The sequence below is a fragment of the Otolemur garnettii genome, unplaced genomic scaffold (genome assembly GCF_000181295.1).
Source record: "Otolemur garnettii isolate 467f Iridium unplaced genomic scaffold, OtoGar3 scaffold00026, whole genome shotgun sequence".
Taxonomy (NCBI): Eukaryota; Metazoa; Chordata; class Mammalia; order Primates; family Galagidae; genus Otolemur; species Otolemur garnettii.
In genome coordinates, this window is record NW_003852421.1 from 21,232,699 (window position 1) to 21,251,608 (window position 18,910).

General features: G+C 40.4%; 1 protein-coding gene across 1 annotated transcript; it reads left to right on the forward strand.

The window, feature by feature from the left end:
• Window positions 1-3,744: 3,744 nt before the first annotated feature.
• LOC105886835 (secretagogin-like) lies at window positions 3,745-18,640 on the forward strand (the record flags this gene model as incomplete). Its single annotated transcript, XM_012804211.2, has 4 exons — window positions 3,745-3,855; window positions 4,837-4,907; window positions 13,612-13,704; window positions 18,551-18,640. Coding segments are annotated over exons 1-4 (336 nt in total), but the record flags the coding sequence as incomplete, so codon positions are not given.
• Window positions 18,641-18,910: the final 270 nt, after the last annotated feature.

Sequence of the window (18,910 nt, forward strand, 5' to 3'; positions counted from 1 at the left end):
TAACTCTAGACGGTGAAATTATGAAGGAAGTTTCTTTCTCCCTTTCTTTCTCTTTCCTTTTCTTTTTCTCTTCCCTTCCCTTTTCTTTTCCTCCTTCCCTCCCTCCCTTTTTTTCTCCCTCTTTCCCTTCTTTCCTTCCTTTCTCTTTCTCTTGTTTTGATCTATATTACTTGAATGATTTGTACTATTCATGTGACTGCAAAAAAACAAAAATATTTTTTAAAATGCATTAACTCTATTTCTAGTGTTTTCTTATGGCAAATTGTCCATAAGAAATTGTCCAATTTCTTTTGTTCTACTTCCTTTACAGTTTGGAGCTGGTGTGGCATTGTACCAAGAATGTCCTTTTGAATTCTAAGGTCTACTATATAGTGTGTGAGGTGTCTACCATGTTTGAATGTTCAATAACTATTGGATGATGATGCCAAAGAAAGCATTGTTTATATTTCCAGTTAGAAATATTCTGAGTTTGTAAAAAGATGTAGATATTTTAGCTTAGAATTGAATGCATACATCAAGGTTAATTAGCAATGCTTCAAATTATAGACCATTGCTGTTTCTTGTACAACTAACCATCAATTAGCTATGCTAATGAGAAAAGCAGGAAATGATTGCAGGAGAAAATGAAATCAGTAGGAAAAGAAGAAGAAAAACAACTCATTTAGCCTCTAGTTTTAGCCATCAATTGTCAAAGCTTACCAAAATGACTGATAAGTAACATTTCTAATCTTTTTGAAAGATATGGGATATTAATAAAAGAGTTGTGAGATATTAATAAAAACTTTAGTTCTTTAGAAGTCTTTTCTTTTCCTCAATTACCCTTTAGAAAAGCCAAGCCATACCCAATTAATAAAATGACCAAAATATGGGTCATAGGAAATAGAAACAGAATGCTAGTCAGTGGTTCTAAAATAATTCCTAGGGGAGTTTTAAAAATATATCAATGTAGAGGCTTCAATCTAGACCATTTAAATCAGAATCTCTATGGAAAGGGCTAAATTAACCCATAAAATGCAAAGTGTATCTCAAGTTGATTCTAGCTTCTGAGTATTTGCTTTACTCAGAGCTCTCTGGTTGGACAGTAAGGATCTCTGGTAAATCACCTCTGGTTCTTTCATTCCATTCCCAGGCAGGAGAATCTTTCCAATGTGATAGTCTTAAAGGTGTCTCCTGCTGATACAGTATCTTTGAACATTTCCTCATGGCTCACTTCTCTGTCAAAGGTTTGGATAATTTTTTCAAAAGGAAATCTTTGTATGTGGGTCACTTTGAAAGTTTTGAGATAGATTGTGTTATGGCACTTTATTTTTTTTCCAAGAGACAGAGTTGACAGCATCCTTTCTGATTCCCCTGGGCAAGTTTAAACATGCTCAGTTTATTGGTGTTGCTGGGATGACTCCATTTGTTTCTGTCCCGGCAGAGTTTATGTTTCTTGATTTTTGTTTATCTAAAACATTTATAATGGGGCCAGGCATGAGAGATCACACCCATAGTAATAGCATAGGAGGTCAAGGCAGGCAGATTGCTTGAGCTCAGGAGTTTGAGCAAGAGGGAGACCCTGTCACTATTTTAAAAAAAAGATAGAAAAAAGTAGCCAGGCATTGTGGTGGTTGCCTGTAGTCCCACCTGCTCTGGAGGCTGAGTCAAGAAGATCACTCGAGCCCAAGAGTTTCAGGTTGCTGTGAGCTATGATAATGCCATGGCCCTCTACCCAAGGTGACAGAGAAAGACCCTGTCTCAAAAAAAATTATTTTTAAATAAATAAAATAAAAATAAAAATTTTATAATGACCCATGTATGAGGAAATGCAAAGTAAATTAGCGATATCTACCAAGTGCCATGGTAGATACTTGTATATGAAAAAATCAGAAAATAGATCATCAGGTTGAAGTTGCTGTTCCCAGAGAGTTCCAGATGCAGGCTCCTAGAAATTGTTCTGTTTGTTCTCCAGTCCTGAGAAGAGCAGTAATTCTTGCAGCTGTGCTCTTTACCTAATGGCCTTATTTTTTTTGTTCCAGGATCCCGTACAGGATAGAACATTACATTTACTTGTCGTGTTTCATTAGGTTCTTCCTGACTATGATAGCTTCTCAGACTTTCTTTTCTCTAAACCATTCTTCTTTTATAATATAGTCACCTCTCTTCACCTGTAGCACCATACTAGCTATAATTCATTGTGCAATACTATGTTTGGCTCTAATCTTTATGTCAACCCTTCAAAGCAGATATTATAATTTTCATTTTACAGGTAAGATAACAGAATCTTAGAGAAATGAAAACTAATCGTGCAGGTCACAAGCTAGTAGATGATGGACCTGGGATCCTGATCAGGATGATTTGACCATGAGTGCCGTTTTCTTTTTACTGGTGTAGTTTAGATAGCTTATGTACATGTGCTTTTTATAAACAAATTTGAATGCTAATACCAGAGTCAGAATGCCATGAAGAAGATATATATCTGGTCCAGCTTTCTTGTCTAATACCCAAGTTCCTTCTATAGATTACCTAACAAAATGTTCTAAGCCTAGAGTCAAAAGCCCTCTTTTGCAAAGCATCTAGTGGTTTGTTCACTCTTTTGCAAAGCATCTAATCAAATGTTGAACAGCCCTGATCATTAGAGACCTCTGCGTTCCTCTGAATGATGTGGCCTCAATCATCTGCCTTCTACCCAGAGACTCTGCAGTCAGCCATGTTTTTCCCTCAACTCTCCTTTCCTGGTTGAGTATGGCTTAATTTCTATTTTCCCCAGCGTCCTAACGATGCCATTTTAAACCACAGTGATTTGCAGTATCCCTATTCACTCGCAAATTCTTATAGTACATGGTGATAGAGCAATGTGTATGTTGTATACAGTCCAAAGCTCAATAACTGCCGTTGTCTGACTCCTTGCTTAACGGTAACCTTTCCACCACCACCACGTCACCCCTTGCCACCCACTCTTCTCTCACATTACATTTCTTTTTCTTTCTTTTTTTTTTTTTTGAGGACAGAGCCTCAAGCTGTCCCCCTGGGTAGAGTGCCGTGGCATTACAGCTCACAGCAACCTCCAACTCCTGGGCTCAAGCGAGTCTCCTGCCTCCGCCTCCCAAGTAGCTGGGACCACAGGCGCCCGCCACAACGCCCGGCTATTTTTTGGTTGCAGCCGTCATTGTTGTTTGGCGGGTCCGGGCTGGGGATTCGAACCCGCCACCTTAGGTGTACGTGGCTGGCGCCTTAGCCGGTTGAGCTATAGGCGCCGAGCCTCACATTACATTTCTAAATCTTCAGATCCAAAAGGTCCTGACACTGACACTTCTTCCAACTCTTTAGATGAAGCAGCTCTCCCTAGAAAACCCCTTGAGACACAAGTTTGGGAGGTGAGTCAAACGCACAGGAATTGTTTTCTGTGAGTCTGACAAACAAGTTAAAGGGCAAAGGCAGTGAGCCGTGCATGCCCTGAGACAGCTCCTTTCTTCCTGAATCCCCCACAGCGCTGAGACAGACAGGAGCTCCCCTGCGGATCTGCCAGGACAGCGCCGAGGGCGGGGCGGGGACGACGCCGGAGCGGAGCGGGGCGGGCATCAAGTGGCTGGTCTTGCTGAGAGCCCCGTCAGCGCTGAGGGACTGCTTAGCAAAGCCAGGGCCAGCTGCCCTGAGTCCGCCCTGCCAACAGGTATTCAGAGCTAATCAGAGAGCGAAAGAAGCAGACGAGGGAGTCAGGAATTATCTTAAAAAAAAAAAAAAAAGTCGTTAGCAAAGTTGCTCACCAGTGCCTGGTCTTCGCGGTCAATACCATGGACAGCGCCCACAAACAGACTCCGGGGCTCGTGGACGCAGCTTGCTTCTGGCAGGTCTGGCAGCACTTTGACCCCGACGGTGAGTAGAACAACCCCCTGCGTACTCAGGTGTAGACGCAGGTCCACGGGGAACCTGGAGTTCCCCCTTTCCTGTAGGAAAACTTGTCTGCTTGCATTGTTAATACAGTATATCTAATGCAGAGTATTTAATAGACATGGTATACTGGTGTTACACATCTAGATACCTTGTGAAAATTCATGGTGGGAAAAGAGATTTGTCCCCCTCCCCAATCTTTGTCTACGTATTTTATAAAAAGCACAACTGTAGCATCAGACCTGCTGGTCACTAACTTTCAGTGTAATGTCTGTCACTCACTCAGAGATCCTAAATGAGGACCTTTTACATAAGCACATATGGACACAAAAATAGCATTATGTATATTCAAGGTCTGTGGGCTGCAACTCAGCCATCTGAAGTTAGTTTTTCCTAATTGTGCTCATTTTTCTCAGTAACTTTGTTGTACAGCCCCCCACACTCTCTCAAAGGGAGGGTACATTTTATCAACTTTCAAAATGACTGTCACGCAACGAGACTACTTCATCTCAAGACTACTTAATCTCAAGACTACTTACAAAAATATAATAGAGCTACTTAGCATTTGCTTCATTTTTAATAATAAACATAAAGAAAATATTTAAAGGTGTATTTTAAGCTCTAAGATTCAATATGTAATTATCTTTTAAGTTTTTCTGAACTTTAGAAATCCTTGGGTTAAATTTTATTGTAAAGCTCATGTTAATTAATATTAAAATTAATGTATTTAATATCTCTCTTTTTTTACATGTTAATACAAACATCCAAGAAAACATTTGCTCTGGGACACAATCACTGTTCAAATCCATGTTTTCCAGAGTTAGATGCTGGCACTTAGTTATGGAAGGACACAGAATAGTATCTATGGAGATTTTGTAAATTGTGAGATTTTAAAATATAGATACTAAATGTCATATATTATTCTACATAAGTGACTATTATTTATGCTTATCTTTTTGCTTTTAGATAAGGGTTACATAGAAGAGAAGGAGCTTGATGCTTTCTTTCACCACATGTTTGTGAAATTGGGTACTGATGTAAGTACTTGTGCACTAAACATTAATTTCTCTCAGTAAAATATAAGCATTCAAGTTTTATGTTGACTTGTACTGATTAATTCCATCTGACCTCTTTTCTTCCTTGCATGCATGTAATTTTTCTCCTTCTCCCAGCAACACAAAGGCAGGTCTTATAAAAAGCACAACTGTGGCATTAGACATGCTGGTCACTGACTTTCAGTGTAGCATCTGTCACCCACTCAGAAATCCTAACTGTTGACTCAGTCAACTTGGTTTTAAATGTCTCCTTCATTATGTCTCTGCTAATTGGTTTATAACTGGAGATAAAGTAGCTCCTTTGTTCCAAAAAATGTTGGGACAATGTTAAGCACAGTAAAATTGGTGTTTAGTACCTATGATACTACTTTGATAGCAAACCACAAACAAATCATTTAAAATAGTTTCTCCGGGTGGTGCCTGTGGCTCCAAGGAGTAGGGCACCAGCCCCATATGCCAGAGATGGCAGGTTCAAACCCAGCCCCAGTTGAAAACTGCAAGAAAAAAAAAAAAAGTTTTTCCATGATTCATTTTATTATACGTGGTTACAGATTTATGAAGGAAAGACAAGCCAGAAAATAACTAACATACTTAGAACTCAGATATAAGTGTAAGCCAGCGTATCTGGTGTTCATATCACTTTCTGATGGTATTATCTCTCTGTATCTCTTGAGAGATATAGATGAATTTTTGCATATCTCTGCCCCAAAGCAGAGAAAAAAACTCAAGAGACTCATGAGCTAAGCTAGCCAGGGAAGGGTCTCAATTTAATGAAAGTTCCATTAGGATATGCATAATACAGGGATTAACTCTGGTGATAGTTGCATTTAAATGAACCATGGAGATAGTTTTATTTATTTATTTATTTATTGTAGAGACAGAGTGTCACTTTATCACCCTTGGTAGAGGGCCGTGGCATCACACAGCTCACAGCAAGCTCCAACTCCTGGGGCTTAGGCAATTCTCTTGCCTCAGCCTCCTGAGTAGCTGTGACTACAGGCACCTGCCACAATGCCCAGCTATTGTTTTTGTTGCAATTTGGCCAGGGCCAGGTTTGAACCCACCACCCTTGATGTATGGGCCAGTGCCCTACCCACTGAGCCACAGGCACCGCCCTATGGAGATAGTTTATCTTCAGAGACTGCAATTGTTTCCCTAGAAGAATATTAAAGTGCATTACATTCTCATGTAAGAGCTCTGTAAGGAGAACAAGGAGCTCTCTGCTGAGAATTGTGGAGAAGGGGGAGTGTTGAGGGTCAGAGAAAGCCAGCTTAGAAAAGAAGAGGTGGCATTTGCTTCCATCAGCCACACACTTCTTGATCTCTCTCTTTGTCTGCTTCTCACATTCTCTCTTTCTCTTTAAATGTATGTTTTTCTAAATTTTTTTGCTTGTTTTTGTTTCCCACCTCCGTGTTTCATGGGTCTCATCTCCCATTGTCTATTTGCCTCTTCCTGTGACCTCTCTCTCCTCTCTCTTGTCTCTTTCTGATTTCTATTTCTCACCCGTTTCTCCTCTCTGTCTCTTTGTTTCTCCTTTCTATATTCAGTCTCTGTGCTTTTCAACGCTCTCTTCTGGTGCCTCCTCTTCCATGTCTTTCATGTATCTTTCCCCCTCTCTTTCCTATCTCTCTGCTTCTTCTTTTGACCTTCTTTTCTCTTCCTAATTTCTCCTCCCCCTTCATCTTTATCTCATTGTCACTCATCCCTCTCTTTCTGTACCTTTTCTTGTTTTTTGTCTATCTGCCTTCTCCTGTCCCCCCAACCCCATACAGCCTGCGAGGGAATGGCAGGTGGGAAGGATGGAGACATGAGCCTCTTCTTTCTTCTGATCAGAACATTTGCACACCCTTCTCTTTATCCTTCATTTCTGCATTTATACCAGCTACAAGTAGAGACGAGGAAGCCTCCAGCATGTGAGGCTTCTGCTTCAATTTTGCTGGCCAGTTTTACATGCCAGCAGACCACAGTGAAGCTCTTTCAGCCTTCCCTGCAGGGCTCCTGTTCATACCTGTAAATGCTAAGGCTCACGGCAGTCCAGGAACCCATGAGTCAGATGCCGTCTTATCAACCATGGATGGGGGTATTTGAGGAAAGAAAAAAGATAAAGCTGTCCAAAAATTTGTAATAAACTGGATGCTCAATTCCTAAAAATCTGTATCCCAGAGACTTGGACCTTTCCAGCTTTTTATTTATTTATTTTATTTTAGAAATAGCATCTTACTCTGTTGCCTACCTGAAGGACAGTGGGGTGATCACAGCTCACTGCAATTTCAATCTCCTAGGCTGAAGTGATCCTCTTTCCTTAACTTCTTAAGTAATTGGGATAACAGTTGTGTGTTACCACACCTAGCTGATTTTATTTTTTTGTAGAGTTAGGGTCCTGCTCTGTTGCATAGGTTGGTATTGAAGTCCTGAGCTCAAGCAATCTTTCTGCCTTGGCCTCCCAAAGAGCTGGGCATGAGCCAACACACCTGACCTTAACACCTTTTTAGAAGGTTCCTTGCTCTATTGATTTATAGAAAAGGAGGAGAAAAATTGCTGTCAGTATTAAAACTCAAAGTTTCTCATTTAGTCATAGAGTTGTGGTAGACAGCTTCTGAAACACAGGAGTCTGCCCTGCTGTAAGCTGAGGATGCCGTGAGCTGTCTCCACCTGAGGTTTTGGCTAACTGTAGAGGCTAGAGGCGTTGTTGCCATTCTGAGAGCAAAAAACGATGTCATCTCTTGCAGTTTGGCTGTCCTTATAGCTGCCCCTGCCTTAGATCTGGCCCGTGAACCAACTTTCTCACACAGAGGCAAGTGTGGTCTTTGAAAAAAGGAGACACAAATAACTCACTGGTTTCTTGTGATGTTCACTGCAAATGTCCCTGTGGCTTTGAAGGGGGTTGGAAAGTTTCAGAATCCTTAGCCCTAATGCAAATCAAAATGTGGTGTGCTTAAGGAGTACCTATACTTGCTAATGCAGACCCTAGGTCCCATTTCATAAGTATTTCAGTACAATTGAGATCTGCCAAGGATCATGCATTATAAAAACACCCTCAGTCAGTTTGCATGTCTTTTTACCTTCTGACCCTCCAGGAACAGTGACTGCCTGCTGGAGAGGGGATTCTAATATAACCAGGCCAGTCCCACAGAGCTATGGCAGCAGCCCCAGGCACCTCTCACAAGTGCTTGGTTAGGAAAAAGCTTTTGGAGCCAGAATAATAAGTTTAAACTGTTAACCAAAAATATTATCATCTGCCATATTGGATCCTGTTCAAAATGCTGAGGCATTACCCTGGGGTATGGCTGCAGGGAGCTTCACTGTGCACTCCATGAAGCCCTGACAACCTCGATTAAGGAAATGATTTTTAATTTTGGGCTTTCCCCCAATGGACAATAAGTTGGTCCTAAGCAAGTCCCTAGCCATAAGGTAGGACCTCAAAGTGGATATCCCATCACCTGACAGATGGTCATCATTTGTGCTACCTGCTTTTAAACAATACTGCCCAATGAGTACAGAAGCCAGCAACAGGGAGGCCTACATAATCAGGCAGCCCCTCCCTTTGGTGTTTAGCAGCAGCTAGCTGTTCTTCAGAGGTCTGAATAAATCTACTTTCCTCTGCTAATTAGTGGGTCGCAGAGAACTCACAAGAAGACATTTTGGGCTCGGCGCCTATAGCTCAACAGGCTAAGGCGCCAGCCACGTACACCTAAGGTGGCGGGTTCGAATCCCCAGCCCGGACCCGCCAAACAACGATGGCTGCAACCAAAAAAAAAAAAATAGCCGGGCGTTGTGGCGGGCGCCTGTGGTCCCAGCTACTTGGGAGGCGGAGGCAGGAGACTCGCTTGAGCCCAGGAGTTGGAGGTTGCTGTGAGTTGTAATGCCACGGCACTCTGCCCAGGGGGACAGCTTGAGGCTCTGTCTCAAAAAAAAAAAGAAGACATTTTGAGGTTTCCAACAGCAAGTGGCCTGCTAGTCAATCCTGCAGAGTAACCAACCGGCTTATAATTAGCTTCTCCTTATAGCCTCTGAGGGGATTGACTTAGTGGAACCATCAGTTGCTATTTTTGCTGTTTCTCTTACTCTTTGCAAGCCTTTCTTTTCAAATGCTGAGAATTAGCCTCTAGACTGGGTCTAGATCTTGCCAGTCCACTGTGAGCGTCAGGTTCTATGTGTACGCATCCCTTGTGTACCGATTATACCATATCTTGGGCCTTTTTCAGGCTTTGGAAACTATACCTTCCCTGCTGAGGCCCAGATAAGGACAGATGGGGAATTACAAGTGGGGAGCCCTGGGCTCCTTTGTTTTAGGTCCAGAGGATAGCCACCGGCTTTAGGGTTAGAGGTCTAAGAGGACAGAAGTCAGAATTCCAAGGCTCCATGTCCTCAAAATAAAGATGGCAATAGAATCTGGCTGCTGCTTCTTTGGCTTCACATTTAGTTACTTTAAAATATAATTTTCCACCAACATGGCCTATGTTAGTTAACTTCCTTGAGGAATGCCCAGCCCTTTATAAAGAATTATTTTTTTATTCAACAGATCCTATGTTCCAAAGGTAAAGAAATGATTGCTGTGCTGGCAGAGTTCTTAATCTAAAAAACCAAGCTGAAATTTGGAGTAAAGTCCCATCCTGTTGAATGATATCCATCGTGCTTTTCCTGTACGGTGCACGCACCCCCAAATGCAAACACACACAATCTGTAGTGCTGAGACTAGACAGGCCAATATCGGTGTTTAGTGGGGTATCATACAAGGAAGCCTAGTTAACAGAAGATCTTAGAGTCTCCTGTTCACCTTCTACAGAGAAAAAGAAAATGTAGTTCTTTATCTGTGAACCTCACTCCAAAGATGCCTCATGATGTGAGGAAAGGGCAACTATATGCGGAAACGGAAACCCAGTGTTTATGTCCTAGCTCTGCACCTGCAGCTGTGTAATATCAATATGCCATTTGAAGGCTCTGCATTTCAATTTTCTTATCCGCAAAGTGGAAATAACAATGTTTTGACCTGTTTCACCATGACAGTCAGTGAGAGAACACAAGTAAAAAGTGCTTTATAGTTGCAAAAACATCCCCTTATATGTTGTTATGGTGATGTGGTGTCTTCTTGGATTTTTAGTTTTCCCAGTGTTTACTCTGGACCCTCTTTGGCTTAGGTCACCAGTGGGTTATCCCACCCAGGATAATTAAAACTTACTCTCTCAAACACTAAAAAGAACTAAGAAACAAATATGTCTGTCAATGGGGTTTCCAGTTTTTAAGAGTAAGTTTTCCAAGTGAGGGTACCTTTGAAGGATGCCTTAAGTCATATTTACTACCTCATGAGTGAAGGCGGTTACCCAAAGGTAAATAGTAGACAATAGGCAGCTCAATATTAGACAAATGATCTAGGCATTATTTCCCATTTCTTCACTTGAGATTTTGTTTCCAAATCATTAATGTCTTCTCCCTCATATTTTAAATTTGGTAGGTTCATTTAGGAAAGTATTTATTTTTTAAAAACTAAGCCTTTGACTATTCCCCATTTATCATCATCAAGTGAATACATTTGGTTGATGTTTACAGAGTCAATTTGTCCAAGTCCTCTTCTTTTAATAATTTTGGATTTCTAAATATAGGACCATAGATACAACAGATGGCCTTATTATGGCCAGAATACCCACATCTACTTGGTTGATATATCTTCTCAATCACAAATGCTAGTGGTTTGGGTTCACTTTTTTTTTTTTTAAATAGCTATATGTATAGATGCTATTTTTAGTTCTTCATTCACACATTTTAATTTTTTGCAAAGTGACTCACCTTCATTGCAATTCATTCCAAATCAAGTTTATTCTTCATTATCTAGTAACCATTTGGGCACCATATGAGAGATTAATTCATTCATCTCTTTCTGTTTCATGTACTTTATCCATCTATCATATTCTAACCCCTTCCAGCAAAAGGTGATGAGTAGAAGAAAAGAAGGTACAATTTCGTTGTCATAATTGCCAGCAAAAGTATGGCTGGAAAAGGAAGAGGCAAAGCATTGATTGACATGAAGTTTGGCAGTTCCCTATATTTCTGAGGTCCATACCAATCCTGGAAAATCAGATGGTCCGGTAGCTTAAATCATCTCGCTTAGAGCATTTTTCTTGTCTCATTAGTATAAGCCACCATCAAACATTTGCTGTACACCTGCCTCTTGCAATGAATTAGTGAGGTGGGATGGCAATGTCAAGGGTGGAGATCTTGCAATAATGTCCTGGGATTCCCTGGCAAAAGTTGTGTTTGCTGATCAATGTGCTTCCTGCCTCTCCAAAAATTGGTTTTCAGACTTTCAGGATCTTGTAATTTAAAGCATCCTGTTATCTAACTGATTGCGAGAACCTTTCCTGAAAAAAATCCTAAAGCAAGTCATCAAGCACTCCTCACATTTTGTTTCGATCATTTCTCCTTCATAAACCACTTAGTGTTGGATTTTAATAACTCCCTTACTAGGTGCTGCCTCATCTGAAGCAACAGCAAGATGTGATGGAAGGTGTAGTGTACCAGATAGCAAAAGCCCTGGTTTCATGTTGTTCTGCCAGTATTCAAGTACATCACCTTTCTGGTCTGTTTCCTCCTCAGTAAAATGAAGGGGCAGTCTTGAGATCCTTAGAAAATGGTGCTAAACGCTCTTTGATTTTTTTTCCCTTCTTTCCTCTTTTGCTTCTGAGTCACTAAGATGGATCTGAAAGAACCATATACTTTGATTTATTGTGCATCAGTAAATAAAATTATCATGAATTGGAATAATCTTTTCTTCATTTGTTGAGATCTAAGAAGGTTGAGAGTTTGTATTGCTCTTCTATATTTTCTACTCTCTGGAAAATATTCATCATATATAAAAGAGCCTGAAGAGATGACAGGTTAAGGAGGAAAGGACAAGACTGATAGCCTCTCCAAGTCAGGACTGCAGAAGCCTGAGACATTTCTCAGCCTGTGGTGGGAAGGTAGAATTTCCATTTAGAAGCTCGGACACATAAAGATGAAAAAAATTCCCCCCAAAGGAAAAGATGAATAGACCAGCAATGAAGCCACGGACTGAAGTGTGTAGTAAATTGTTTTATCTCTAAGGCCCATTGTGAAGATCCTGTGAGAGAATATTTGTGAAAGAGCCTGGTTAGTGCCCCTTTCCGGCTGGCACTCCAAAAATGTCTATTTACCTGCCTTTTATTCGTTTTCTTGTGAATTAGATGTAGGCAGCTATTAATTTCCCACCACATTTCCCTTTTCCTCACTATTTTTGTAGCCCATTAGGGAGAGGCCTCAGTGGAAAGGAAGGCGGGACAAAGAGGTCTTTCGCAGCCTGTGATAGTTTCATTAACTATCGTGTCATCAGGGGCCAGAACTGTGTGTGGCATGTGGCAGGTGGCAGGTGCTTGATAGCAGTCTTTCCTGGGTTTTGTACTGAAGGGAAACCTCATGTTACACTGAGCTAAAGTGTTTTAGGACATCTTGCTCTAGGGAGAGGCTAAAACAGATCTACAAGTGAGAAAGGGGGAAGAACTAGGTCAGTCTAAGGCCACCCAGAGAACTGTCCTGCCTGTGTGTGTGAGTGATCCAGAGAGTCTTGTGGAAGCTCAGAGTCACCCCTACACCTCAATGCCAGCAGGAATAATAGTCAACAGGTCACCTCTTTTCAACCCTTCTATCTCATAGCTGTGAAGCTTGGGAGCAGGGATATTGTGATAGTATTAGGAAGAATGACTTTAGCATGAACTCCAGCACCTGGAATATTGAAATCAGGCACTATTTGGGATTATCTATTTCTCTCAACTACTACATCAAAATTCTTTTTTTTAAGACAGTCTCACTCTGTCACTCTGGGTGACATAGCTCATAGCAACCTCAAACTCTTGGGCTTGAGACATCCTCTTTTCTCAGCCTCCCAAGTAGCTGTGACTACAGGCCTACACCACCACACTCAGCTAGTTTTTCTATTTTAGAGGCTGGTGTCCAGCTCCTGAGCTCAAGCAATCCATCCACCTCAGTCTCCCAGAATGCTAGGATTACAGGCATGAGCCTCTGTGCCCAGCCTCAAAATTCATTCTTTATTGTTCATTATATATGTCATCTTTCTTGCAACAGTGCAGAAATCCACTCAACAAGATAATTTAATGTGTAGGAAAGGTTAGTTATGGAAGAGAGTTGTGACAGGTTTTGTAACTTAACAATTACTTTAGTCTTTAATTATTTCCTCTTATTATTGTTTCTTTAGAGAATACACATACAAGAAAATATTAAGAGAATTGGTTCTAGCCACATAGGGGTCTAGAACAGCTTGATTTTTCAGTTAAAAATGTAAAATATCTAAGTTCTTGGGAAGAACATTTTTATATTAATTACAATACAGTCTTCTGTACAATCAAGTACATGATAATGTTCAAATTGGTTTTTCAGCACTCTAGTCTCTAAGCTTCTTTTCATCAATATTTGAATAACTCATAAGTTATAAATTTTACTTAGTCAAGATTCTGATTAGTGGTTGGTTGCTCAAGAAATCTCCATCTTGCTCTTCTACAAAAGGGTAGGATCACTTCAAATGGCCAAGGGACCTGCCTTCTAGACCAGAATAACATAATCATTGTAATCATTAGGCTGTGCGCTTTGAATATGTGTATCTTATCTATATTTGGGGGATCCCAGTGGCTTTAATGTGGTTATATTTGGCCCATTGCAGGATTCAATCATGGAAGAAAATGTGCAGAAGGTGAAACAGCAATTTATGACTATTCAACATGGGTCTAAAGATGGTCGCATACAGATGAAAGAGGTAACTTTTATTACTGTATTTTTGGTGACTGTACATTTGTTGACCTTTTTTTCTTGACTTTACCTCCTTGGACTGTAATTTCCTTTGAAAGACAATGGAAATCTTACTTTTCACTGGGAAATTAGAGCTTTTTGTAAGGTAGGTGGCCTAGGGAACACCTCTTCCTTTTCATCTGCTTAGTGACAAAGAGTATGCAATTCTTTCATCATTTTATTTAGGTCAATCAATATTTGTTCCTATTTTAAAATGGAGATGATAGAGGCTTTTTAGTCACTTGATTCCTCATGTGTCTCTTTGTACAGTGTCTTATTCAAATGGAAACTTGAAAACTTACTGGAAATACAGAGTGGCCATAAAGTTAGTGTGGAATTTAAAATAGTTGTCCATGGCCATACTATATATTAGTTTAAACTTCAATATCAGTTCCCAGGTCTATTCCTGAAGATCACTAAAAATGAAACAGATAATAGCCAGCTTTATTTCCCTTCAACCCACTTTCACTGAGCACCTAGTAAAGTAAGGAACTGTGTGAAGCCTGCAGTGTCATGGGTAGTCTACGTTTACCTGATCATTTTTCCTTCCAATTACAAAAATGCTTATAGTTTAGAAAGAATTTCCACATATGTTTTGGTAGACATAGAACATTATCCCTATTTTCTCAGGGAGGAAACTAAGTTACTTTCCTAGTACTACCTGGCCAAATAAGTGGTAGTCGTTTAAGTATAATCCCATTTATAAGTATGGATCTGTACAGGTTCATACCATATAGATATGAAGCTGTATATAAAAATGCTGAAACAAAAAAATGTTTGTTTTTTTTGTAAAAATTGCTTGTTAGTCATATTACCTGACACTTGAAAAGCTAGTCTTTTGGTGCTACCATACTTGAACAGTTGATTTTTTATTTTTTATTTTCTTTTTTCTTTTTTTTTTATTGAATAGTAACTGCGTACATTAATGCACTTCTGGGGTACAGTGTGATGTTTTCGCAAACAATCCAAAACACTTCCATCAAACTGGTTAACATAGCCTTCACGTAATTTTCTTAGTTATTGTCTTAAAACGTTCATAATCTACTCATAGAAAGATTCACTTGTACCCTTGTAAGATGAACCACAAAAGTGAACCCTCGAATCCCCCTCCCTCCACCCATTCCCCCCTTCCTCCCCCTTCCCCATATCCTTAGGTTGTTATTAGGTTATAGCTTTCATACAAAAGGTATAAATTAGTTTCATAATAGGGGTGTGTACATTGGATACTTTTTCCTCCATTCTTGTTATTTTTTATTTTTTTGAGACAGCGTCTCACTATGTTGCCCTCAGTAAAGTGAGTGCCAGGGTGTCACAGCTCACAGCAACCTTAAACTCTTGGGCTTAAGCGATTCTCTTGCCTCAGCCTCCCAAGTAGCTGGGACTATAGGCGTCCGCCACAATGCCCAGCTATTTTTTTTGTTGCAGTTGTCGTTGTTGTTTAGCTGGCCCAGACCAGGTTTGAACCTGCCAGCCTCAGTGTATGTGGCTGGTGCCACAACCACTGTGCTCTGGGCACCAAGCCAGACAGTTGATATTCTTGAAGAAAATAATAAGGCAATTTCCTCAGGGAGTTATGTGAATAGGGCAAGATAATGTCTCTTAATTAAGAGTGGACATGTCCACCAGCAGGCTGCCTTTTCATCAGAAAATTAATAAACTAAACCCTAAATTTATAAGACTAATTGTTTCCAAAGTTTTACTCAAAGACTAAATTACAAATATAAACAACAATTCTTATTGTAATTGATAAAAAAGTATCAGTGTATTCTTCAATAGAAAAGTAAGTGCAAGCATCAAGCTAGGTGCACCAAACAAAGTACTGTGTCCATGACGGCTTGTTCTCTGTGGTATTCTCCAGCCCCAAGAGCAGAGCACATAGTGGTGCTCAAGAAACATCAATGAGGGTGGCGTCTGTGGCTCAAAGGAGTGGGGCACTGGCCCCATCTGCCGGAGGTGGCGGGTTCAAACCCAGCCCTGGCCAAAAACTTCACAAAAAAAAAAAAAAAAGAAATATTAATGAATGAGTGAAACATAATAATTAACTGAAAAATATGCTATTATCTCACTAATTCCTGTGCAATTGGCCAGTCATGTTGCCATGGAGTCCTTCACAAAAGTGTCATTGAGGGGGTTGTTTGTAGAGAAGGTGACGATACAGAACTGGGTTATTCTCAAGGGTCCTTAAAACCTCATGAGCCTGGGAGTCTAAGGAGTAGCAACATCTTCTGTTTCTCCAGTAGTCTCCTGTTGTACCATTGGCCATTTCACTTATTCCAATTACAGGCAGTTGTGACAAAAGGTCAGCCACTATGACATATTTCAGAATCTCTTTCAAACCATAATATGGGGGAAAGCCATGACTAAAAGGCCAAAGTGAGGTGTGGGGATTATCTATATATTTAATTTTTCTAGAACACCTCAGTTTCACTCCAACCAAAATTGAAGACAGAGTGAGTTCTAAAAACCATAAATGAATGACATTTTAATTTTTGTTGTTGTTGTTTTTAGCTTATTTCTACCATTATATTAAAAAAAAATACTGCTAAGGCAGCGCCTGTGGCTCAAAGGAGTAGGGCGCCAGCCCCATATGCTGGAGGTGGTGGATTCAAATCCAGCCCCGGCCAAAAACTGCAAAAAAAAAACCCCAAACCCTTCCCCCCAAAACTGCTTAGTTCTGAAGAGCAGTTTCCAGTTCCAGTTAACCTTGTATGGGTTGGAGAAAAGCATAAAGTGAATATGGTGGAATATGAAGGCTAGAACAAGTTACTTTAACTTCTCCGATCCTTAATTTTATCCTTTTCACCAACATGGCAGTTATGATTTATTGACTATTTAATGCCTACCAGGTACTTAAACTGCTAAACAGTTTATAGATATTTGCTCACTGTACTTTTAGCTTTTATATAAGTACCAAAATATCAATATTATTATACTAATTCTCCAAGTGAGGAAATCAGGCATGGAAATATCAATTAAATAGCCCATGTTCACACAATTAATCAGTAATGGAGAAAGAATTTGGATCCACTCTAAAGCCTATCACTTACAGATTGAATTGTGCTGTCTCTCATTGGTTAAAGGGGGATATTTATACTCATTCTAAAGAGCTGGTGTGAGAATTTAATGAAACAATAAATGAAAAATACCTTGTTAGTACCGGCCATGGAGCAGATACTCAATATATGTTAGTTATTACTAACATGTGTCCCTGAGCTGACATTTGGAGAATGTGAATGGGGATTGCACCTAAAACCCAGAGCATTTGCTCTGGACTCATCCTATAGCATTGTACAAGACACTGAAAGAACACTCAGTTACAGAGAAAATGACCATTGTTTAAAGGAGCAACTCAGAAAGAAGTCAATATACACTGCAGTACCCTAGGTTTGACAATGAACTCAGCAAAACCTGCACCTGTGCTGAAACAATTGTTATAATCATGTAGAGGAAGAAGATATGAACTTTGTTCATGGGAGTGAGTGAAGTAAACCAGTCAAATAGGTGCTCATACAGAAAGCCGATTGGTTGAGTCAGTCACATTTAAATCAATGATTGCAGTATCATATAGGGACTAACAATGTAAATAATATAAATCATAGCTAACACTCAAGAATCAAGCCAGACAGCAGTCTTGACTGCTTTTGCACATGACACTGACGTACTGTGTCTATACAGCATCTTACCAGCAAAGCACAGTAATTAAAAGTATGTGCTTGAGATTGCCAAGTTGAGGTCCTGACTTTACTACATACCAGGGGTCCTCAAAATTTTTAAATGGGGGGGGGCCAGTTCACTGTCCCTCAGACTGTTGGAGGGCTGGACTCCAACAGGAGCCCTGGAACGAGTGGGCTGCTAAGCAGGACAGGCAGTGGAGGCAAAAACACCTGGTGGGCCAGATAAATGTCCTAGGTGGGCTGCATGTGGCCCACAGGCCATAGTTTGAGGATGCCTGCTATATAACAATTGTGCAACTTTGGCAAATTTCTTATTTCTGTGCAGCCTAGTTTCCTTAACTAGAAAATAGGAATAATGTTATTTTGTGTACCCTATAGGGTGTTGTTAGGATTAGATTAGGGTGACCAGATTCTAACATCTGTAAGGCCGGACAACATGGCCGGGAGCGGGGCGCGGGGCAAGGGATGGCGCAGGGTAGGGCCTGACAACAATGCAAACTTTGATAAGCAGTTTTTACTAATCACTTCTCAGCATTATTTATTACAGTTTAACATTATAAAATTAACAAAAATAATATAAAACTCATATTCTGGTGAAATAGCCATATGGTGGCCGAAAACCGTATATTCCCTTCTTGTTCTCCAGCCCGTTCCTGCATTCTTTCCAAAAATCGGGACTATTTTAAAACGCTGTGGGACTTGGGACAAATTGTTGAAAAGTGGAACTGTCCCGCCAAAATCGGGACGTCTGGTCACCCTGGATTAAATGAGCTAGCGTATATAAACATTATCTGCTATTTTTATTTTCTACCATTAAATAATTAAATTAATTTAATGTTGAAAGTTCTAATAGTGCCTAGGACCTGTTACATACTTAATAAATTTATTATTCCTATCATTAGTATCATTTTTAGGGTTGTAAATTCATAGAAGGTGATATTCGTAATGTTTTATACCTAATAGGAATGTGATACTTTTTGAAAGAATCAGTGAATCAAAGAATGATATTTATGAGCACAGAACTGCAAGCTGGGCTCTCCAGATTGAGAGGTCTGAGCCCTGCTGCCCTTTTACTCAGGGAGTGCTCCTTAAATGGATACTGGCCCGCATCCCTGACTGCTGTTCTTCCTATTCCTTTAGCTTGCTGGTATGTTCTTGTCTGAAGATGAAAACTTTCTTCTGCTTTTTCGCCGGGAAACCCCCCTGGACAGCAGCGTGGAGTTTATGCAAGTGAGTGGTTGTGACTCTATGAGAAAGAGGGCTGAGAGGAGGCCAGGGGCTTAGCCACCTGTGGTGGCTGCCACCACTCCTACCCAGTTCCATAGGGAGAGCTGAGCACAGGGGACAAGACTAAGCAAAGAAGCTCTTAGTGATGAATCAGGGCCAAACCCCAGTGTTTTCTCTTAGTGCTAGTCTAAGTTGCTCCTGGACTGACAGAGGAAGCCTTAGACAAAAGGTCAGGCAGATATGGTGAAAATTGGAATAGGAAGAGGGTGAGGT